The sequence below is a fragment of the Antedon mediterranea genome, chromosome 8, assembly GCF_964355755.1.
Source record: "Antedon mediterranea chromosome 8, ecAntMedi1.1, whole genome shotgun sequence".
NCBI lineage: Eukaryota > Metazoa > Echinodermata > Crinoidea > Comatulida > Antedonidae > Antedon > Antedon mediterranea.
In genome coordinates this window covers 7,570,943-7,596,603 of record NC_092677.1, presented here as the reverse complement: position 1 = coordinate 7,596,603, position 25,661 = coordinate 7,570,943, and the positions used below count along the sequence as shown (strand labels likewise).

The 25,661-nt window shown below is 32.2% G+C and overlaps 1 protein-coding gene across 1 annotated transcript in view; it reads right to left on the bottom strand.

The window, feature by feature from the left end:
- Positions 1-21,929, bottom strand: part of LOC140057413 (multidrug and toxin extrusion protein 1-like) — a 50,281-nt gene extending 28,352 nt beyond the window's left edge. Inside the window, exons 1-16 of the mRNA XM_072103060.1 lie at positions 21,839-21,929; positions 15,177-15,352; positions 14,638-14,739; positions 12,759-12,827; positions 11,928-12,076; positions 9,076-9,118; positions 8,748-8,890; positions 7,568-7,665; positions 7,074-7,187; positions 5,930-5,997; positions 5,164-5,272; positions 4,283-4,358; positions 3,129-3,198; positions 2,575-2,707; positions 1,540-1,634; positions 12-1,063 (exon numbers count right to left, since the gene is read on the bottom strand). Coding sequence (XP_071959161.1) covers positions 608-1,063; positions 1,540-1,634; positions 2,575-2,707; positions 3,129-3,198; positions 4,283-4,358; positions 5,164-5,272; positions 5,930-5,997; positions 7,074-7,187; positions 7,568-7,665; positions 8,748-8,890; positions 9,076-9,118; positions 11,928-12,076; positions 12,759-12,827; positions 14,638-14,739; positions 15,177-15,272 — 1,821 coding nt within the window. The 5' untranslated portion in view covers positions 15,273-15,352; positions 21,839-21,929 and the 3' untranslated portion in view covers positions 12-607. The remainder of the gene's footprint in view (positions 1-11; positions 1,064-1,539; positions 1,635-2,574; positions 2,708-3,128; positions 3,199-4,282; positions 4,359-5,163; positions 5,273-5,929; positions 5,998-7,073; positions 7,188-7,567; positions 7,666-8,747; positions 8,891-9,075; positions 9,119-11,927; positions 12,077-12,758; positions 12,828-14,637; positions 14,740-15,176; positions 15,353-21,838) is intronic.
- Positions 21,930-25,661: the final 3,732 nt, after the last annotated feature.

The following is a 25,661-nucleotide window of genomic DNA, read 5'->3' as shown; positions in this document are numbered from 1 at the left end:
CTGATACCCACGTGTGTGTTGTCGTGGCGTCGTACCGGGAGTTCCATATTTTACCAGTAAAAAGCTACAAAGTGATGACGTCATGGTCCACACGGCAAATACAGGCACGCGGCAATTACACATATTTTACACGCGCGACAAACGCGGGTTATGGTACATGATTTGTAGTCAGTACTGTATAACCATTGGATTCTCTCATTTAGACACTGCCACACCACCATTTGTTAAATTTTTGTTTTTACCAATAAATTAAGTGAAAGATTAGGCATAACTTTAACTTTTTTTTTAAATGTATACTGTAGTAAATAACACACTTACAGTATTCTGCACTCATTTAAATCTCATATATATCTTAAATGTAATTGATTATATTGCATCTAAAACCCAAAAATATTAAAATCTTAAAATTTAGCCATAGCCTGTGGAAGGGCTGGATGTAGACAATTGGGGCTCTTAGTAGCCCACGAAAAAGAAGTCAAACACTTCAATCCTTGTTTAGCGATGGTCGCCACCCCAACAGAAAAAAAATAATGAATCCATCCCTGATAATGATTGAGAGAGGTAAAATGTTTTACATTATAGAAAAATACATTCTAATAAAACAACACTATAATTGAATACAATCATCATCAAAATAATAGTCAGATTCAGTATCCACTGTTACATTTAAGGAAGAATACATATCACAATACGTCGGGCGGAATACAATACTAAGTAGGAAACCTGTAACAAAAACAACTACACTGATCAATATAAAAGCAGCACGCTTTAAGATTGTGTATCGTAAATTATCTGGAACCAGTCGTATTTTGATGTCATCATCTTCAACTTTATCAGCTTTCTCTACAACGACGTAATTCCTTCCACTACTACTATCATTCATTAGTGTTTCACATGTCTCTGGCTCTTCCGCAGAAAGTTTCTTTGATGTTTTATCGGAAAGTTTACGAAGTTCTGTTGCATTTTCCTCGCAATCTTCACTATTTAAACACTCTTTTTCTGATTTGTTTGCCTTTTGCGTTGACGACCGTCTTGTTTTATTTGCTCCAGCTCTAATTTGCGCCTAACAATTAAGTTTGGAAATAGAAACTGTAAGTTGTACTATAGAGCTACAACATTTTACTCAACGAGAAATAAAATAATTTTCTACTATTTATCTACTGTAACAATACATCAGCCAAAACCTGTTTTATACTTTATGTTGTGTATGTTATAGAATTAGACAATAAATTAAAACCTTAATCGCAACAAAATCTGAAACTAAACCACAAGCATCACATTTTTTAGCTCAAGTTTAAAGTATTAGGTATTCGTGTTCCATCATCTAAATCATTTCTCACTGCCAAACACATACCAGGAGCCCCGAAGCTTATGTTGGCCTCTGAGCAGGATAAAAAGACATCCAAGGCCTCCCACGTTGGAAGCCCACTTAGCATCCATAAACCAGGGGCCTTAAAAGCATATGGATTACGCCACTGGGAAGGGTCTCAATAAACATAATAGTGGTTCAGAAATTGATATAAACTATTTAAATCATACCTTGTGCACTTCAAGCTCCCAATCTAAATTCATTAAAATAATAAATAGAGATGTCCCTTGCACTATCAAACAAACAGTTATACCAATCCACAGTCCTATAATACAGAATAAAGCATACTTTATTATATCCTAGTAACCATTTTTAGAGAGGATCACCCATGCAGGTTTTCATATTTTTTTTCAGTTCTCTCTAAGGGCACACTGTAAAAACATTCAAATTAGTACACTAAAGCTCTATCTACACTATCAAACTTTATGTGACAAACAAATTTGATGTGCCCATATATGGACATGATGATGTTATATCACTGCCATATTTGGGCATATCACTACCATATTTGGGCATATCACTACCATATTTGGGCACATCACACTTTTTTGGTCAAACTAGTTTGATAGTGTAGACATAACTTTAGGAATCATGTCAAAACTACTCTACTGTAGTCACTGTAGTTACTGCAGTAACTAAATTTTTGCAATAATGTATGATTTTAGTTTGTTTCAATATAGAATTAAAACGGCACTGTAATAAACATACATTTTCGTTTTATTCATCAAAAAATAAATAAAATAATTATAAAACATGTCAAAGATAAAATGCAAAAAAGATGAAAAGGATCAACAGCAATAAGCTAAAAGCTTGTACAGGGTTGAAGACCTAAAATAACTAAACAACTATAAAACAGCTAATACTATAATAGGAAATATACAATATAGTAAAATATATATATAAAGTAACATTGACATCAGCTGAAGATTTGTACCTATTAATTAGATTCAACTTATACAATTTTTAAAAAACATTAATGGATTTTGCATTTTCAATAGTCATATTTAAGTTGTTCCAGACATGGAAAAAACAGGGTGTATCATACCTTTCAATATAGCATTAACATGGCACTGTAATAAACAGGGTGTATCATACATGTACCTTTCCCCAAATAAAGCTTGCTAAATATTTGCACAAGGAGGTTTAAGAGTAAACAACAGACAATTAATGTAAGGTGCAGCAGAATAGTTTCTGAGGATACTTACCTATAATCCCTAAGTCTGTTAAAAACAACAAGCTACCCCCAAGAGGCATAGCTATTAAATAAAAACATATAAGGTTAAGCACTGCTCCCATCTTCTGATGTCCTGAGCCTCGAAGACCACCATTTCCTACAGCCTACAGAAAAGGTATACATATTTAATATATATTATTATAAAACAGAAGTTTAATTTTCATGTAAACTCATGGTTCCAACAGAGTACTTTATTATTGATCAAGTTTGTACTTCACTTTACTTGGAATATTTTAAGCAAAAATATACTTTGCTATATATTTATTATACCGGTATCTAAAAAATACATATAAAATGTTGAAAAATTGCAGCAAACAGCTATAGATAAATATAATATATAAGTTTTATCTAAAAAATATATTGTTTGAAGGTTTGCATGGCGAAATCAATAATGTTTGCGGTACACCACGTATGTAGTTCTGAAAAAGAACTGTCTAGTTCCTTGACACTTAAATCAATGTACTTCGATCAGAGGGGATCAACCCTCAATCCTTCTGAAACTCAAGCACTGCTTAGAATACTCACTCCCGTATAATCAAAGAATCCATATATAACAATCAAAGGTACAATTTTTGCCACTAATTGAACAATATCTCTGAAACCAAATAAAAATAGTAATTCAATTATTTAACATCTTTCTAAGTTCATCAAATATTTTTCAGTAAACAAAATTAGCAGTATGTGTGTGTGTCGGTAACAACCTGTCTTTTGCTGTCTGTTTTACATCATATAATAATTTGATATAGTCGTATATTTAAGAATAGACAACTAGTTGTTTTTTTTTAAACAGACAAAGCTCTTGTTTCTGCCTCAAAATAAAATATTTATTGTACTTGTACTTTCGACCATAGATCATCATCAGGTACTGATAGAATATTGGTAAAAGACGAATACATATAGAGAAAGGGTACGCTAGAAAACAAGGGAGTCTATTTTTTTTAGTTTATGTTTTTATTGTGCCTTGCCAACAAAGGGCTCACTGCTAATATCAAACACACAGTACAGCCAAACTGGGCTGAACTGCACACAACTATGAATAACACATACAATATCTAAAGCTTTTTCTACATTATCAAACTTTATGTGTCAAAAAAATGTGATGTGCCCATGGACATGATGATGTCATATCACTACCATATTTAAGCATAGCACTACCATATATTTAAGCATAGCACTACCATTATGTGTCAAAAAAGTTTGATAGTGTAGACAAGGCTTAAGGATCTCTTCACGTCAAACTCAGACTATTTAAAGTTATATTTATTTATTTATTCAAGATCCAACAGTGTAAAGAAAAACACCAAAACAGGATCGCCATAAAATATACATTAGATTTGCATAAACAAGGAACAAACAGATTTATATATTATTAAAAATGACATTAAAAGCAGAAGTATTACAACTAAAAATATCGATGTAAGGAAACATTTGAACTAGACTATTATATGAATGAGTAACCGGACATAATTTTATGCAACAAGAGAGTACCAAAGCTTGGTTCCCACTTGGATGCAACACAAGGATGTAATCCAACCCTAAGTAATTTGACCAATCATGACAAGATGGATCATCCACACTATAACTTGTGATTTGTCAACTTATTTGCAATGTGTCTATGTCGTCCAATTGGGAATCAAGCTTTAGATTCTCATTTTTCATAAAATTATACAATTACTTACGGATCATTTATAAAAACTTTAGCCAAGTCATCCTTCAATATAAACATTACACCAAAAACAAAAAATGCACAAAGCCCTGCAATTGAAAATTACACTTCATAAAGCTCTGTCCACACTATAAAACTTTATGTGACAAAAAAACGTGATGTGCCCATATATGGATACAAGGACATATCATATTTGGCCACATCACACTTTTTTTTCAAACTAGTTTAGATATATAGTTTAGACAGAGCTTCTGACCCAGATAAAGTTACTATTTTTTTTATTTATTTACAATCTCTCTATGGTATTGTAAACTGATAGGAATCTAGGGATATTGTAATTACTAATTGGTAAAAAAAAAAATGTTACGCATACCAACTCCACTATCTACTGGCTGTAGTGCTATTGTTTTTGGAATTAATGTGAAGTACAATCAACATTTATTGATATAGGCATCAAAAGAATCTGGTGCTTGTCAGTTTGGATATGCAGGGCTTGTCTTTTAAAGCGACCGAGTGCGATCACTCACTCAACATACTCCTAAACTGCCCTTGAGGAGTGCGATTTACAACACACTTAAATTTGGTAAACCGCTACACACAAAATACAAACAGCATCCCTGAATGTATTGAGGAGTGCAATGTACTGTACCACTCCTATCATTTTCAAAAGACAAGGCCTGGATATATGCGACGACAAAAGAACATAATATTTTAATCAGCGCCTGCGTCTTTCAGCAATATTTCAATGATATTGTTAAAACATTGTTGAAATTGAATTTGTATTTGCATGTCCAACAACATTGTGTTGATCTGGGTCTTTGTAGTAACATATAGTCAAATTCACAAATTGTTAATATATAACATAACAATCTTCCAAAAGTTGTCAATACTTACAGCTGCCGAGGAAGGCAACATAGAGAGCAGTCTTTGCACTCTTAGTATCCTTTGCACCAAGTGAATGACCTATTCGAATACTTGCTGATATTGACAAGCCATAGGGTATCTAAAAAGTACAAATATTGTAGTGCTTGATTGCAATTATTAAAACAAAAATCTGTCTACAATTGAAAGGATGAAATATGAAATCATTTTCATTTAAAGAGTAGCTCCAGGTTTTAAATTTGTAATGATAATTTGTAATGTTATCTTGTTTTTACAGTAATGTATAATGTTAATGTATTTATATATGTCATATAAATGCGACTTAGATGTTACACTTTTCAACAACATCCTTCACCCCTAAGGGTCATGTTATGTCGGTGCTGCCAACTACTGTATGGCGCTATTTTGCCTGTCCACTACAGTGGCTGTGTGAGTTAATACACCGGGCTAGCAAACCACTCTAACAATATTGATAACCTTTTTTAAAAAATGGTGCTACAAGACTATTGTGTGTTTATTCCAAACAGTTAGGATGTTAATGATTATACTATAGGTCAAAGTCAGTAATTCCTATTTTACAGTACTGTTACGAACAATCATTGTAGCACTACTGTTAAAAAGACGCTTGTTCTGATTCACCGCTTTCAAAAATAAAGTAAGGTTATTATCAATGTTCAACCATAGAGATATTATAGTTCACTATAATATCTCTATGGTTCAACCAGGGAAGAGTGATTCAGGAATTACCCTTCAAAATAATGTATCAAAAACCACATACCATATATGCTAATGCGGCAACCTGAATAGTAACAGACAATGCACCAAGTTGTACTTTCCCTAAAGTAGCTTTTTGTAAATGAATGCAAATAAATTAAAAGCAATTAGAATAATATAGAATAGCATACGAATCCATTTTACACTGCCAGTAAAAATGCAAAAGTGTTTCGAAAATTGTCTAAACTGAGTTGCTTAAACACAGAATAACAGGCTAGTGTATACAATGTTTAAATTGTCCAAACTGAGTTGCTTAAACACAGAATAACAGGCTAGTGTATACAATGTTTAAATTGTCCAAACTGAGTTGCTTAAACACAGAATAACAGGCTAGTGTATACAATGTTTAAATTGTCCAAACTGAGTTGCTTAAACACAGAATAACAGGCTAGTGTATACAGTGTTTAAATTGTCTAAACTGAGTTGCTTAAACACAGAATAACAGGCTAGTGTATACAGTGTTTAAATTGTCTAAACTGAGTTGCTTAAACACAGAATAACAGGCTAGTGTATACAGTGTTTAAATTGTCTAAACTGAGTTGCTTAAACACAGAATAACAGGCTAGTGTATACAGTGTTTAAATAATAAAAAAATAAAAAACTGTGATGTAAATGTAGCGGGGTATACATTTGGGTACCTTATTCATGCATTACCCAATCAAGCGTATAAAGTTTATAAACGTGAAATTTTTGTTTTTTGCAGGACAAATATAATAATAAATATACAATAATATCCTAAAATATCCATAAAATAAAAGTCCAACATGCACTGCATTCTGTCCCACACACCATGTGGTTTGTTGGCCAGAAAAAATATATGAAATAAAATGAAATATTTTGTTCAACTCTGTTATTGGTGACTTCTGTCACTTTAAGAAATATCTATATTAGCCGAAAATGTAGTAACAGGACAAATTGATAGTTGCTGTCAAAGTTTATGTCTAAACTTGGATATGCCAATGCTGGTTATAAATAATATACCAACCATCAGTGGCTCATCAAAATGTAGGCAAATGTTTGAGATGGTATGTTGTATGTTGGTCAATGTGATTAAGATACCGGCTCTAGCATGTGTGTTATTTTATTGTCTGTATTGAAGTCTGGAATGAATTGAATTGAACTGAATTATTTCTTCAACATTTTATTACCTGCCATAAAGTAGCCTATTTCAAAGCACCACCATTCAAGACACACATGAAGCATACCAGATAGTGATAGGACTGCAAATGGACCCCAGTCATACAAACAATCTATACTCCAACCTACAAAAAAAGTCATAAAAGATAATAATAATATTCTGAATTTATAAAGTTCCTAACTAATGTTGTGAAACCTCTAAGCGCTGTACATATTATTCCTCTGGTCATTTTTGGATCAAACACATATGGAAACGTACTCCCATAATGCAGCTAGTAATCAGTGCAAAGTTTTGATCTAATCCATTCGTGCACCTGGGTGGAGACAGGCAAACGTAACTGAGTTTACCAAAGTAAAATAAATAGCTAGAGCCGTGGTAAAGTATGTTTGCTTATCCATATGGTATGAATAATAAGCGGCAAACATATGCCATAGCTCGCTTTCCCAATTTTTTAACGTCTTTTACAGAATTTTGTAAAAATATGTTTGCTTGAAAATGACTTACCATGCCAAGTTCCAATGTACATTTTTGAAAAGAATATGTAACTAATTAATAGAGCTAACAAAATATAATAGGACAGTGCAAGAGCGATAACAGGCCCTCTGAAAATAAAAAAAAAAACAGTATGAAAGTTTTGTGATCAGACTGCTGTACATTGAAAGAAACTAGAAATATATGTTATGTTACTGCAGTAACAGCAAGAGAATATTGTTTAGTTGACCTAATTTGTTTAAATAGGCAAACATATTAAAAATGTTCTGAGGTAAAATATTTTTATTTTATTTTTATTTTATTTTATTCAGTCAAAACCAACAGCAATAAATACCGCCACTAACAGGTTTGAAACATAAAACAATACAACATCAAAAACGGTTAACGGTTATATATAATATTATATATAATATTTTATTTATGTTTATTGTTAATTATAAGTCTAATCAATAAATTATTGGCCATTTTTGGATCATGGATAGCTCATTCATATTGATGTATTTAACATAAATAATAATAATAGGCAAAGGATTAAAGCTTAATAATTAATTATGTTATGAAAAATTAAATAGAATGTAGTAGCTATAAGTAAGGCTTTGTAAACTATGAAAACCTTTTAATGTCCAGAAATCCATGGAGGTAGCTCCATGAGCAAACTAATATTCAGAAAATCATATTGGATACCATACTGTAGCTTCAATACAGTGCAGGTTTTGTGGTTCTTTATAAAATGTCACCATTACCCAAAATTCCTTATTGTAAAATCACACATATGGATTTACAAACTGAACATGTGCACCAAAGAGAACTCCATGAGAAAACACAACCCTGTTATATTATTCCTTGTGATAAAAACAGCATCATAATTTTAGTTTTATCGGTTTTGACAAATTAAAGGATCACAAACATTTACAGTTTAGTGTGGGCATTGTTAGTATTATATCATGCTATAGAATAGAAGTTTAGGCATGCTGGCAGAAACTGCATCTGCAAAATATGGTATCTATTACCAAATACTCTATTAAATGCACAAAGAAAATTGAGAGTACAAAGGTTAAATACAGGGTATGTTAAATAGAGTATACTGTTGTTTTTTAGAGCACCATTTCTTTTGCCAAAAATATACCATGAATGAAAACATACTGTATATATACGGTATATCTTTGGCAGAAGAAAAAAGCCTTATATGTACCTGATTCCCATATCAAATTTGTATATAAATACATAGCAGAATAAGGCACTAGCACCATTACTTGTCAAGGTACAGCACACAACTGGCAGCAAATGATTGTTGTTTTGAAGATATTTTACTAATACACCATTGGTCAAAACAACCTAAATTAAAAATAATTATTATTTAGCTGGATGGTTATATAATCTGCTAAGTGCTATGACTGTAAATGATTCCAGTGCTTCTTTTCACTTTGATATGCATGTTGATTTTCATTGTAAAATAAAAATTGTTGATGGAATAAAATAGAATTGCTGCAAAAATTAAATCAAATGAAAACAATACTTACAGGGACCGCGGGCATAAAGTGAACAATAAAAATTCCAGACATTCTGCAAAAAAAAAATGTATTATTCTCATACAGTATTTTAGACTAAAAACGGCATGGGAAAGGTTAGTCTAGGTTCTAGACTGCTTTTCAAATAAATTGTGTTTTACATATTTGTACTGTATATTGTTTAGTAGTTTATTTCTACAAAATAACAATTCTAATATCAACTCAGCCTTGTAGAAAGAAAGTTATAATAAAAAGTTAAAGGAAAGTTATAATAAATAATAATAATCTTGAAGAATAAATATTTTGGCACACATGGCATTTCATACATATAATACTTGAGCAGACAAAAATTTAAATGCTGACTGGTGGACTAACATATAAAAAGACAATAATTATACAGAATTTAGAGTTAAAGAGTAAACTGACTAATAAACTGTATATCCACCATAAAGCCTTTTGTGCAGATTTTTGTTATCAAACTGAGCATTATTGTATGATACCATTGTACTGTAGTTAAATCAAAGGTGTTTTTTTGTAAACATTTTCACAAAAAAAATATCATCTTTTATAAAATGGTTTTAAAACTGAAACCATGGACCTATTCCTATGCTGAAAATAAATATTGATCCTGATTATCACATAACAATGAAAGGTATATTGACTATTGTTTCTTTCTAATCTCAACAAGCATACTTTGACTTCTAGTATTCTAGTATTACACTTTCGCAAATTATTTATAGACAGTATTGTTTTTGTTATTTGTTTGAATAAGCAATGTCACATGACATTGCAGTTTACAGTAAAATATTGCAACACAAAATCACATGATGTGTAAAATCTACAAATATGTTTATCATTGCATCATAGACCTCCATGATTACATCATACTGTATAATCTTCAGAATTGGTATTTCAGAAAGTAAATTTGAGTAATACCAACAAAAAAACAAAAAAAAATTTCTCATTTAAGCTAAAAAGGCATCTATCATCCACATACAATCACTGAATCTTAAATAATATTAATTCAAATTTCATTGATATTTTCAATAGGTTATTTTTGTTTACTTTGGTTTTTTTATGATTTTTTTATATTTTTTGGCAGCCCACTACATGTTTACACTTTCTGGGGTTCGCCTCTCTTATGTAAAATTGTTTTTTCACAAACACTGTTAATTGAAAAGAAAAGAGAAATAAATGTTCTGAAATAAATTTCAAATTTATTCTACTGCAGTTATTGTTTAACTACATTTGTAACTGCAATGACGTATGATTTTAATTTAGGCTAAATTCAACACAACAAATGTAAATCCACTGTTATGCATTTCCTGTAATATTAATAATAAACCCACCCATTAAATTACCCAGAATTCACTTGCTCATCTATATATAAATTTACGTAAGGGCAAAATTCGGTAAATCGCGCCTTACTTCTAGAATTTTTACTCGATGGTATATAAAGTTGGTTCGTACTTTCGGTACTGATTTTAACCACCTGATGTAACCCTGTTTACTAATTAAATTAAGTTAGATAATTCGTTATTGACGATTAAAACGAATTTAGGTTCAACGATTTGCCCCAAATAGGGGTGTTTTCCGATCGTGGTATACACTGTCTAATGGATGTCCATCTTTAAAAATACCCGCCACAAAAATGCGAGGAGGCTTCGCATTTTCCTATCTCCTCCTACGATAATTGTTTTTAATAGCTGAAAACCGGTTGAACAGCTAGAGTACACCATCATAATGTTGAAGACAGGCCGATTTTCTTTAAAAAATACTATTTTGATAGATTTAATATACGATTATACAAATGCGATGAATGGAACATTCTAATCTCTGTGTCGTTCCACAAGTGTCTATTCCCTCAGGCGTCGTAAAGGAAAGTACTGTATACTCATAACAGAAATTCGATCTATTTTTTTTTCAATCTGTGCTGCAGAGGTTGGATATAATTTTTTTTAAACGGATAATGAGCTAGTGCTAGCGTTTTCAGTCGCCGTATATTATGTACAAATCTTTATTATTGCAGTTAAACCACCCACATCATCACCCTTCTCTCACTAGCATGAGTAGCGTTGTAAAGCCATAGTAGAGCCTGATAGGCCTATACGGTGCATCATATGCCCTAAACGCAAAACAACTTTGGTGGGTAGGGTAGGAACCAACTTAAGTATGACTTGGCTCTAAGAAACAATTGAAAACCATTAGGCCTACTAATTAAGTTGAGTTAGATAATTTAATATTATTGACGATTAAATCGAATTTATGATTTTCCCCGAATAGAGGTGGTTTTCACAAATTGTTTTACATTATATAAACATACACGTCGTAGTGATGTATCGTTACCTGTACTGCTATTTCAATCTACTAGGACGGTGATACTGATAGTTTCAACAAAGTATTACATCGCAATGTTTTACTGTGTTTAGTGGTATATTATTTGTAAAACATGAAAACAATTAATATTTTGTTACTAAATGGATAAAGCATATATTTAAAAATTGTTCCTCTTTGCACCCATCCTCTTCCCCATCCCTCAACCCTAATGTTACATACAAAACACAAAGTTAAGTTTGTTTAAATTTGACTTAAACAATTGGTCTCATTTTGTGACAAGTTTCTCTTTCGGAAGTAATTCCCAGAGTGCTAATGTTAGTTGAGTACATAAATCAGTGTCTATTTATTCGTTCCTGTAAACGACATGTATTATTGTACGTACATTTGAAATCGTCAGTTTTTTAACGCTGAAATTATTATGTATTCGAGAACCATCTGTGGGCACGACCTAGATGGTACGCGAGCGAAGCGAGCGTACCATCTAGTATATAGTAATTATACATAAATTATTTATAGAAAGTGCATACCTTGCAATGTCTGGTTTAACATTCATTAATATTAAAACACTTTCCATATTTGGTATTATAGCCAATATAATAAGTGAAAAAGTGTTTAAAATGAGAATGCTGCGCTGTAAAACTGTTCCAATACCCTTTTTGTTACTGCTACCGAACATCTAGTATGACAGGGAAACAAAAGAAAATTAGTTTATTATTTCAAAAATTTAAAGAAACACATATGGTTAGATTAGACAGTTGATAAGAAGTTGATTGGCTATTAAACAAAACAGAGGTCAAATCAAATGTTTTCAACGTCAACCATGCTGATTTGAATTTTGACGTTGGTCCTACGATATTAAATTTCAATCTAATATCAATACAAATTTATTTCTTACATCTCTTTAGAATCAAACGAGTGTACAAATGTTGAAAATGAAAGTGGCAAAACTCTAAACATTAAAAACAGTTGAAAATAATCAACCTAACCTTGTATACAGGTAAACCATGCCGATAGAAAAATACTGTACATTGTATTGACCATGCCGATACTAGCCACTTAATACACCCATATTTATATTTAAAGACCCCTTCCCTACAATTTGTGACGTTTTGTAAAAATAATACATCTATTTTGGGATTTATAGCGGGCCGCTATAATTATTATCTGGACTTATTTTTCACATTTTTATTTTAACCGTTTAAAGACGAAAAAAGTTATTGCTGCCCAAAAAGTTTAAAAAAACTAAATCAAATATACCAGAGCATGTTTCTTTCTGGTGAATAAGAAGTTTTATCAGCTAATTTATTTTTCATTGTCATGTGACTTGAAACGAATATAAACAATATGTTTTATTTCACCTGTGCAAAGTATGTATCACATGCTGTTGACAGGCCGTTTGCAACAGAAATACATAATGTGTTTATCATCTGAAAAAATGAAATAATTATTAATTACAACATAATTTTGTCTACGTTACACTATTAGCCCTCAGGCTTAACTCACTGCCACTGAGATTTTAAGTCAGGCATATTTATTGGGTGGTCACACTATCCAAATGAATGTCATAGGTGTTAGTGAATTGTTGTTTGTACATGTTAACCTGATAACATACAATGATTGCAATAGTTTTATATGCTGAACATTTTAAGCTACGTTTACACTATAGCCTACTACTTATGTATATACATATTTATTGGGTGGTCACACTATTGAAAAGGTGTTAATTAGTGAATTGTTGTTTGTACAGGTTTAATCATACAATAACCTTGACCAATGATTGCTTTGCCTATATTATAAAATGAATAGGTTATTGTTTTTAATTTAATCTATAACTATGGAGTATAGTATAAATATCTAGCATTAAAAAGTGTCAACTGATAACTTATTATCAGAAATAAAATTCCTATTAAAACTTTAAAGCCTATAAATAGTTTGATTGTGAAGGTTTTGCTAGTGACCATGATATTACTTTTAATGAAACCAAATCCAAATGCTTGCTATTTTGCCCGAAAGTCCGCAACCTCAAAGGTGTTCCACATATTACCTTAAATGGGGCACCTCTAATCGTTGATAATTCAATAACCTATCTTGGTCATGTGATCAGTAATGACCTGAGTGATGATAGTGACATCAAACGTCAATATCGATCTATTTGCATTAGGGCCAACTCTCTAAATAGAAAGTTTGGAAAATGTTCTACTAAGACTAAATGTTATCTATTTAAGAGTTACTGTGTCAGCATGTACTGTTCAACCTTATGGTGTAGATATAATAAGAGCACTCTGAAATCACTGAAAGTATGTTATAACAATGCCTTACGTTTGCTGCTGAAGCAACCTAGACATTGTAGTGCAAGCATGATGTTTGTCTTAAATGACGTCCCATCCTTTGATGAGTTCATTAGAAAATCTGTTTTTAGTTTTAAAAATCGTGTGAACGCAAGTAGTAATTCCTTGATCATGGCCATTAATCGCCACGTTCTTAATGTGTCAAGAATACACATACAATGGAATGCTTTGTTGCATTGACTTCATATATTTACATATCTTTGTTTTTGTTCTATGAGCTGTTAGATTAAGATTTTTTTTTCTCTCTTTTGCTAATGCTATGGATATAATAATGTCACCATGATATTCCGAAATAAAAAGATAAATGAAATGAAATGATTGTACTAATTAATTCAATAAATTAGTGTACTCCAGGAATGACAGGGTACCACTAACTAAATAATTATGAATAACTTGAATTTTGTAAAATATTCAAATTCAAGCATTCTTTATTTATCATCAAAAACCATGGAGTAAAGAATAATTAAGTAAGTAATTTTTACTTCATGCAAAAACACACAAAATAAAAAACAAGAAAAAAATCAATCAAGAGATTAAAAGGAAACACTATTTTAATATACTGTATAAAATAGTGACAAGCGTCATGTCGCAAGATAGGGTGTAAATAATGATAATGATGATCAGATTGATAATGATGATCAGATTGATAATGATGATCAGATTGATTATGACGATGATGTTCTAAATAAGTAAGTAAGTAATTCTCTAATCAATGCAAAAAACACACAGAATACAAAACAAGAAAAAAATCAATCAAGAGATTAAAAGGAAACACTATTTTAATACACTATAAAATAGTGGGACGCATCATGTCGCAAGATAAGGTGTAGGTGTAATAATGGTACTGATGATCAGATTGATACTATGATGATGTTTTAGTAATACTCACAGACGTAGCTAGAGAGGCTGATGCGAATTCAAGTTTTCCGAGACGTCCACAAAACAACAATGGTATAACAGTAACAGTGAAGATGGATAAGTTGAAAACAATCTATAATAAAGAAATACATTAATGAAATAATAAATAATAATAAAATAAAAATTATGAATAAATCTTTATCTTTTCTTATCATTTATTCAAAGTTTGATTTTATCAGGGAAGAGTGAAATCTGATTTTATACGTTAATTTTTAGAAATGCTAGTAATGGAAAAGCAAATATTGTGTAGGTAGATTATTACAACAATAAATATTATATTGAAAATTAATATTGGAAATGATCAATAGAAATGCCTGCACCTGCCCTAAGGACAGACTACAAATTGTGAACCATGTATCTGAAAAGGGAACCGCCCAACAAAGAGATTGGGTACCATCATTTAATCCCTCACAACCACTCAGCTCAGCTCATACGTGATGTCAGAATAGGTCACTACTGTATTGTTTAGAAATAATTATAATTAAATTATAAATAACTGTCTAATCTTACCGAAGACCATATGTATTTAAATTGCTTTTTTAACTCATCTTTTAAATCTCGCAATGAGATATTTTGTAAATTTGTGCAGCAGTTTACTGATGGCATTTTGCAGCAGGTAAAATAAGTATCTTCGCCACAGGATTATTTAATTTATTGTACAGTATTAGTATTCTTGGTCTATCTTTCTGAAATAAAAGGTAAAAGGAATGTTTAAATTAATATCAATAAATATAATTTTTTGAAAAAAAGAAATTATATGTATAGATTAAGAAACACAGTTCTTTATTGCCTAAAGAAACAAAAAGTGATAATACACACTGAAGATTAAGACATTAATCTAAAATAATTAATACATGATTAAAGCAAGTGTATAAATAACTTGTTAGAATGATAATACAATAGAAGATAACATATTTGTTATTGCAAAAATAATAAATGAGAAAATGATTAAGGTATTAAGTTACACTTGTACCAACCCTATTTTATTTTAAATATTTTACATAATCTGAAAAAATTTAATGTGGCACGCACCCACAAAGAGAACAAAAACAATTTTAATAATTAATTAGGCTTAGTCTAGTAGGGGTATTGCTAAACTGCGCAAACTGCGCAAACACTGCGCAAACTGCGCAAACAACAAAAAAAGCTGCGCAAACCTCCTTCAAAACAATTATTATTGACTAGAACACAACTAGAACTATATAGGGAGACAATTTATGAGAAAAAAAATTTGAAATTCCTTTAAGTTTGCCTTTTTTGGGTTAAAAACTTCAATTTTTGGGAAAATTACTGATTTCACAGCGCAAACAACAACAAAAAGCTGCGCAAACCTCCTTCAAACCAATTAATATTTATTAGAACACAACTAGAACTATATAGGGAGACAATTTATGGGGAAAACAATTTGAAATTCCTTAAAGTTTGCCTTTTTTTTGGTGAAAAACTTCAATTTTTGGGAAAATTACTGATTTCACAGCGCAAACCCCCCAAAAAAGCTGCGCAAACCTCCTTTAAATAAATTAATATTGATTAAAACACAACTAGAACTATATAGGGAGACAATTTATGGGGAAAAAAATTTGAAATTCCTTTAAGTTTGCCTTTTTTTGGGTGAAAAACTTCAATTTTGGGGAAAATTACTGATTTCACAGCGCAAACAACAACAAAAAGCTGCGCAAACCTCCTTCAAATCAATTAATATTTATTAGAACACAACTAGAACTATATAGGGAGACAATTGATGGGAAAAAAAATTTTAAATTGCTGTAAGTTTCTTATTTTTTTGGGTTAAACACTTCAATTTTTGTGAAAATTAAAGATTTCACAGATTTAAAGGCCTGCGCAAACCCCCAAAAAAGCTGCGCAAACCTCCTTCAAATCAATTAATATTTATTAAAACACAACTAGACCTATATAGGGAGACAATTTATGGGAAAACAAATTTGAAATTCCTTTAAGTTTGCTTTTTTTTGGGTGAAAAACTTCAATTTTTGGGAAAATTACTGATTTCACAGCGCAAACAAGAAAAAAAAAAGGAGCGCAAACCTCCTTTAAATCTATTAATATTGAATTAAAACACAACTAGACCTATATAGGGAGACAATTTCAAATTTGTTTTCCCATAAATTGTCTCCCTATATAGGTCTAGTTGTGTTTTAATAAATATTAATTGATTTGAAGGAGGTTTGCGCAGCTTTTTGTTGTTGTTTGCGCTGTGAAATCAGTAATTTTCCCAAAAATTGAAGTTTTTCACCCAAAAAAAGGCAAACTTAAAGGAATTTCAAATTTGTTTTCCCATTAATTGTCTCCCTATATAGTTCTAGTTGTGTTTTAATCAATATTAATTTATTTAAAGGAGGTTTGCGTAGCTTTTTTTGTTGTTTGCGCTGTGAAATCAGTAATTTTCCCAAAAATTGAAGTTTTTCACCCAAAAAAAAAGGCAAACTTAAAGGAATTTCAAATTGTTTTCCCCATAAATTGTCTCCCTATATAGGTCTAGTTGTGTTTTAATAAATATTAATTGATTTGAAGGAGGTTTGCGCAGCTTTTTGTTGTTGTTTGCGCTGTGAAATCAGTAATTTTCCCAAAAATTGAAGTTTTTCACCCCAAAAAAAGCAAACTTAAAGGAATTTCAAATTTGTTTTCCCATAAATTGTCTCCTTATATAGTTCTAGTTGTTATCTAATCAATATTAATTGATTTAAAGGAGGTTTGCGCAGCTTTTCTTGGGGGTTTGCGCTGTAAAATCAGTAATTTCCCCAAAAATTGAAGTTTTTCACCAAAAAAAAGGCAAACTTAAAGGAATTTCAAATTCTTTTCCCCATAAATTGTCTCCCTATATAGTTCTAGTTGTGTTCTAATAAATATTAATTGGTTTGAAGGAGGTTTGCGCAGCTTTTTGTTGTTGTTTGCGCTGTGAAATCAGTAATTTTCCCAAAAATTGAAGTTTTTCACCCAAAAAAAGGCAAACTTAAAGGAATTTTAAATTTTTTCCCCATAAATTGTCTCCCTATATAGTTCTAGTTGTGTTTTAATCAATATTAATTGATTTGAAGGAGGTTTGCGGAGCTTTTTTTTGTTGTTTGCGCTGTGAAATCAGTAATTTTCCCAAAAATTGAAGTTTTTCACCCAAAAAAAAAGGCAAACTTAAAGGAATTTCAAATTTTTTTCCACATAACTTGTCTCCCTATATAGTTCTAGTTGTGTTTCAATCAATATCAATTGATTTAAAGGAGGTTTGCGCAGCTTTTTTGGGGGGTTTGCGCTGTGAAATCAGTAATTTCCCCAAAAATTGAAGTTTTTCACCAAAAAAAAGGCAAACTTAAAGGAATTTCAAATTCTTTTCCCCATAAATTGTCTCCCTATATAGTTTTAGTTGTGTTCTAATAAATATTAATTGGTTTGAAGGAGGTTTGCGCAGCTTTTTGTTGTTGTTTGCGCTGTGAAATCAGTAATTTTCCCAAAAATTGAAGTTTTTCACCCAAAAAAAGGCAAACTTAAAGGAATTTTAAATTTTTTCCCCATAAATTGTCTCCCTATACAGTTCTAGTTGTGTTTTAATCAAGATTAATTGATTTGAAGGAGGTTTGCGCAGCTTTTTGTTGTTGTTTGCGCTGTGAAATCAGTAATTTTCCCAAAAATTGAAGTTTTTCACCCAAAAAAAAAGGCAAACTTAAAGGAATTTCAAATTTTTTTCCACATAACTTGTCTCCCTATATAGTTCTAGTTGTGTTTCAATCAATATTAATTGATTTAAAGGAGGTTTGCGCAGCTTTTTTGGGGGGTTTGCGCTGTGAAATCAGTAATTTTCCCAAAAATTGAAGTTTTTCACCAAAAAAAAAGGCAAACTTAAAGGAATTTCAAATTCTTTTCCCCATAAATTGTCTCCCTATATAGTTCTAGTTGTGTTCTAATAAATATTAATTGGTTTGAAGGAGGTTTGCGCAGCTTTTTGTTGTTGTTTGCGCTGTGAAATCAGTAATTTTCCCAAAAATTGAAGTTTTTCACCCAAAAAAAGGCAAACTTAAAGGAATTTCAAATTTTTTTCCCCATAAATTGTCTCCCTATATAGTTCTAGTTGTGTTCTAATAAATATTAATTGGTTTGAAGGAGGTTTGCGCAGCTTTTTGTTGTTGTTTGCGCTGTGAAATCAGTAATTTTCCCAAAAATTGAAGTTTTTCACCCAAAAAAGGGCAAACTTAAAGGAATTTCAAATTTTTTTCCACATAACTTGTCTCCCTATATAGTTCTAGTTGTGTTTCAATCAATATCAATTGATTTAAAGGAGGTTTGCGCAGCTTTTTTGGGGGGTTTGCGCTGTGAAATCAGTAATTTTCCCAAAAATTGAAGTTTTTCACCCAAAAAAAGGCAAACTTAAAGGAATTTCAAATTTTTTTCCCCATAAATTGTCTCCCTATATAGTTCTAGTTGTGTTTTAATCAATATTAATTGATTTAAAGGAGGTTTGCGCAGCTTTTTTGGGGGGTTTGCGCTGTGAAATCAGTAATTTCCCCAAAAATTGAAGTTTTTCACCAAAAAAAAGGCAAACTTACAGGAATTTCAAATTCTTTTCCCCATAAATTGTCTCCCTATATAGTTCTAGTTGTGTTCTAATAAATATTAATTGGTTTGAAGGAGGTTTGCGCAGCTTTTTGTTGTTGTTTGCGCTGTGAAATCAGTAATTTTCCCAAAAATTGAAGTTTTTCAACCAAAAAAAGGCAAACTTAAAGGAATTTTAAATTTTTTCCCCATAAGTTGTCTCCATATATAGTTCTAGTTGTGTTTCAATCAATATTAATGGTTTTGAAGGAGGTTTGCGCAGCTTTTTGTTGTTGTTTGCGCTGTGAAATCAGTAATTTTCCCAAAAATTGAAGTTTTTCACCCAAAAAAAAAGGCAAACTTAAAGGAATTTCAAATTTGTTTTCCCATAACTTGTCTCCCTATATAGTTCTAGTTGTGTTTCAATCAATATTAATTGATATAAAGGAGGTTTGCGCAGCTTTTTTGGGGGGTTTGCGCTGTGAAATCAGTAATTTCCCTAAAAATTGAAGTTTTTCACCAAAAAAAAGGCAAACTTAAAGGAATTTCAAATTCTTTTCCCCATAAATTGTCTCCCTATATAGTTCTAGTTGTGTTCTAATAAATATTAATTGGTTTGAAGGAGGTTTGCGCAGCTTTTTGTGGTTGTTTGCGCTGTGAAATCAGTAATTTTCCCAAAAATTGAAGTTTTTAACCCAAAAAAGGCAAACTTAAAGGAATTTCAAATTTTTTTTCTCATAAATTGTCTCCCTATATAGTTCTAGTTGTGTTCTAGTCAATAATAATTGTTTTGAAGGAGGTTTGCGCAGCTTTTTTTGTTGTTTGCGCAGTGTTTGCGCAGTTTGCGCAGTGTTTGCGCAGTTTGCGCAGTTTAGCAATACCCGTCTAGTAGTGGTAGTTGTAGAGATGTCTTGAGAATGCTAGGATACAGGGAAGCACCGATGCAATATTTATTAAGAGATTTTAGGGAGGACTTACTACTAATCTTTATACGAACAATATATGAAAAGTAAATGAATAGTTTCATTATTCGTTCATTATATTTGATATTAATTATTATCACTGTCGACAACAATTTTTCCAGTCCATCGAACTCCTAAATGGAAGTAAACATATTCCCACAGAAAAATCATTTTAAATTTAATTTAAAGAAGCATCCTTTTAACTAGGTAGAATTTATATGACCATTGGCATAGTCATAGCGACGGAAATTTAACCTTTAATTTTAAATTTTCATTCCAACTGTGGAGAGATTGTAACCTGGTCTCAGTTTGCGTTCATTTCATTTCCCGAACAATCTAACAGCAAAAACCCAAACAGCACGATGCTTAGGACCAGGAAATCGTCCTTTGATCTTATGCCTGGCTCAACAAAAATCAACAGTACTGTACTATGTACATATTCTCTGCGACACGCGGTGGGTGTCGAAATGACTGTGTCACAGCCACAGGTGAGGTATTTCTAATATTTTATTAAATACGACAGGTTTCCGTCGATCGGTCGGTTCTATGCTTCAAAATGAATGCATCAAATAAATGTACGTATCATTGGATGGATTAAATTCAATTTCAAAATGTTCGATAATAAAACGAAAAATATGAAACAAAAACATGTTGTTTACTAATTCAACTTTATTAGTCAACCCTCTACTACAGTAGTATGTCTCTTGAAAATAATTGTAGGCCTATAAATTTTAAAAATAAGTTACTGAATTTTAAATTCACCCATTTGCCTTTAAATTTAAAGTAGAGCCTTACATTTCACCAAATATAAGCGAAGATTGCATTTAATTAATCATACTATACTGGAATAATGAAAGACAATGTTTGTATACAACAAAAATAAACTAAAAATAAATCCGATCCACAGCGTTACGTGAACATTATTTTACAAACGGCCACACATGCGTCATCGTTACATCATAACAAACAGTTACGTCGTACGTTATGTGTTTGAGATTGAATGCAAGTTTGTTGTAAGGACCGACAATTCCTACCTATGCATAAACAATAAATATAATATAATATATTGCTCACAAAAATCTAAATACAACATTTATATTATATATGGTTAATAAAAACACATTATTTTGTATTTATTTACAACAACAAACAATATCCTACTAATACTATACGAAATCTACAGTACAAAACAAAACAGAAAACAAACTTTGTAGTTTTTTCAATTCAAAAAGACAAAAAAACAAAACAAAAACAAATTCTTCACCATCCATCAGAACAGTCAGTGCGCAGTGCGTATTGTTTTGCTAATAATAATATTAATATTTATGATGAGGTGCAAAACAATAAATCTGTCATAAAACAAACACATCTAAAATAAAAACTATTTCATGAAAAGAAAATAAATAAGGAATAATAAGTATAAAACCTCCAAACGTTTCAATGTTTATAATATCCACTAATCCGCCCAAACTCAGATAAACAACTAATTGTTAACCGGGGCGAAACGACTACACTATACACAAACTGGCAACTTTGGTACAGAAACTACGATGACGACGCGACACAGAGAGCTTATGTCGATCGATGGCTAGGTCAAGTGCTAAGTCTAACCGGGTAATTTAAGTTTATCATGCAATCACACATTTATATTTATTTACAGGGGCTACTTACAAATATTTGCTTTTCAACTGACCCCAAAATTCGTATTACAAATGCCGTTTACGTGTTGTTTACTTCTTCTAGGTACTACACTATAGCAAAGAATATATATCACAAGAATGAGTAATCCGCGATTTTCCCTGCAACAGTAATATTGTCCATGTGGTAGGGCGCCGCCATAAGTGTGGATGTATCTGGGATGCATATGATGTATACAACTTTTTGTGACGGTTTCACTAATCAAAGGCTGGACCACCGGTAGTATTTTCATGATAAAAAATGTTATCAACTACATGCCAACATCATGCTAAATACTTTTTGGATATTTAATTGTTCGTTTTATGCAATTTATTTAGTAAAAACTGCCGTATAAACAGTTTGCTTTATCAACCGGGCGCTACGATAGCGTGACCGGGCGGCGATTTTTTTTTTCGTACATAAGTTGGGGACCCCTCATGAAACGTCACAAAATAAACATGAATAATTCATCAGTTAAATTTGTTGTTCCGTGTGCACCCAATTGCGTATAGCAACAAGAAGTGATTACACAACTGCGATACGATACTTTCTACAGTCTACTGTAGGCCTAGGATTCTAAGTCAATTCACGCGATTGCCTTCGCGCACTCTTCTTCACACAAAATTTGTCGAGTCGAGGCTAATCGACAGCTAGGCAAGACATTAAACTAAGGTCGTGTTCGTACGGTGGTTAAAATAAGCACTTAATTTCACCCATGCCTCGGGTTATAAATTGAGCGTTGTTCGTACTTGAAATATTTAACCGCTTAAATGCTTAATCGACGAATCACAAACCGGAAATTACGTTTTAAGGTCAGTTGTCTTTACAACCTACGACCCCATTTTCGCACGCTAGTTTCGTGTTGTATATTTTTTACTCGCGATCTTTCTTTACAATAACAATTACTTGCTACCTTTCACTGCTTATCCTTGCGACAAACCTTATGCCTCTTAACGCCGATAATCCTGCCGAAATATGCCTTCTCCTGACGACCATTATTTTACTCATTGACAAAGAATTTGAGCCCAATGTTACACGACGGAAACACCACCGACCAGCTAGGCCTACTAAGCGGTCTACACCAACAAGGACAGCACCAGCTGACGATCGCTCTCGAAGCATGTATGGAAGAGCTTCGTAGGAGAAATGACGGGCCTAGGCAGCGAACGTTTGTCAAAATTTGACACATTGCCTCTATCGGAGATTTATTATCCTCGAAGGCCGAGTATAATTGGATTATCGCTGAAATAACCTGCAAATTTGGTGAACATTTTACCTCGAATTTTTTGTAGCCTGAGGCAAAAGTTAATTGGATCACGCGAACGGAAATCGGGAATAAGCTGGTTTTTTCAACCCCAGTTTCTGTGTTTTTGTTTGTTTGTAACTGGTTTTTGGCAATAAATAATAATAATAATAATAATAATACAAAATATTGACATGATATTTCCTTTTATTTATTATATAAAAATATATTCTAAAGGGTTTCACAAAAAATACCTGTTTCACGGTGTGTTGAACTGTCTGATAAATGAAAATTGAAATTAATTTACCATTTCTGAATCTATCAGTAATTGACCAATGCTGATTCTGTCCGTAACTGACCAATGATGAATAAATAACACTCACCATTGATGTTGTTGAATTGAATTGGAGAAGCATTGTTTTTTCACTACTATCTAACTGTTTAATTAGTATTTTGATGGCCAACACTCTACACTGATTCCATTAATAGACTAGGCTATGAATGAGGTAGGTGCCACCCGGAGAGGTAGAGATTCTCATATAACTTTTCTAGACCAGTTTTTTTCTGGGGAATCCAAATATATTGGGTAAATGGGCTGTAACCTGAGAACTTTCGCGTGAGGGCGCTTTTTTCAAAATGGCTGCCAGTTACAGTAGACTATGATATCTTGGCAACCACTGGTCATAGAGAGTTGATTTTGGTGTCAAATTGTTTGGAATATACATGTTCCTATTTTTTGTCAGAAAATGGCCGGAAATACCTCTATTGACCTTTGCACCAAAAGTAATTGTAAGCTCAACAATATCAAAGTTGGCCCGTGATTTCAACAATTTCCTTGCCAACGGCGAGAACAAGACCAGATTGATTGAGCTTATTCGCTGTGTACTAGTGTCAAAGAAAGAAAGCATTCTAACAGATATGAGGAGTGATGTTATCTACTTTTCATCGTACAAAAGAATACATCTACGTTACTAACTGAGATGTTGTATTGGTTCCGGAGCTTAATAGTAGCCGGAAGAAGAAGCCTACACGAAAGTCATCCTGCATGCAAAGCATGCTTTAACAAATAACAATCAAGGCGTAGCAATAATTCGTTCCCATTCTGGAGACATTGATATTCCAGTCATTGCACTATCTCATTTCATAGATGATGGACAGAGGGTAATTATTGATACAAACATTGGGAAATACCGAAAGGTACTGAAATTGAGTGACATTGATTTAACAAAAGCGCAGAAATCATCCCTTATTGGATTCCATGCTTTCACAGGTAACGATTATAACACCGCTTTCTTTCGGAAAGGAAAACGTACCTGCTGGAAGCTTCTGGAATCAAAAGCAAAATTTGTTGACACATTCTGCAACCTTGGAGTGTCAGATGTTCCATCAAAAGAGTTGTATGAGGAATTTGAAGAGTATGTTTCACTATTTTATGGAGTGAAGGGGAAAAGTGTAAATCAAGCAAGATATGATATCTTCAACAGAAAGTTTTCCACACTTCATTACTAAAGAATGGCAATCAGCAGACGTCAATGATTTTGTCAACAACAGTACACACAATGGATGGAACGAACAAATGGAGCCTAAATGGATTGAGACAGTGATTCCCACTGATGTCCAGGAACTGTTTACACATAATGAATATGAAGACTTTTCAGATTGCAGTGATGTGAGCGATCTTGAAGATTAATACACGACATACAGTCTGAAACACTAAAGGGAAGCATGTATGTAGTAAAAGAATTAAATTCTTGGCCTAATTGTTATGGCTTATTTATCTCATATATTCGGATTGCACATGAAAAACTGGTCAAGAAAATAATATGAGAATGTCAACCTCCAATTGGCACAAAATGAATTAATTGACAAGATTAACGTGATCAGATGGGAGAAATGTCTTGCATTTTGGGTCAAAGGTCAGTAACGTTATTTCCGGTCATTTTTACAGATAATTTTCTATTAGTCTGAATATAAACATCTATATTCTGGAGAGTTTGACACCAATTACAACTTTCTGTGTCGAGTAGTTACGGAGATATGATATCTGTTAGATATTGGGTCAAAGGTCAATAGAGGTATTTCCGGCCATTTTCTGACAAAATGTTCCATTACATCAAATAGGAACATGTACATTCCGAATAATTTGACACCAAAATCACCTCTATATGACCAGTGGTTGCCAAGATATCATAGTCTACTGTAACTGGTAGCCATTTTGAAAAAAGCGCCCTCACGCGAAAGTTCTCAGGTTACAGCCCGTTTACCCAATATATTTGGATTCCCCAGAAAAAACTGGTCTAGAAAAGTCATATGAGAATTTCTACCTCTCCGGGTGGCACCTACCTCATTCATAGCCTAGTCTATAACTACCGTGTATACCAATGAAGCGTGACCAAAAAACACAATTGTACAGCAGTTGTTAAACAATGTACATATAACTGTAGTAGGTATGCAGTATATTATGTATTCTTTTTTACGGGGCGCCGTTTGGGACATTGCTAATTTTGTCGAAACATTACAATTTTGTCTACACATAATTAATTTTGTCAATACAAAATTCATTTTGTCAACACA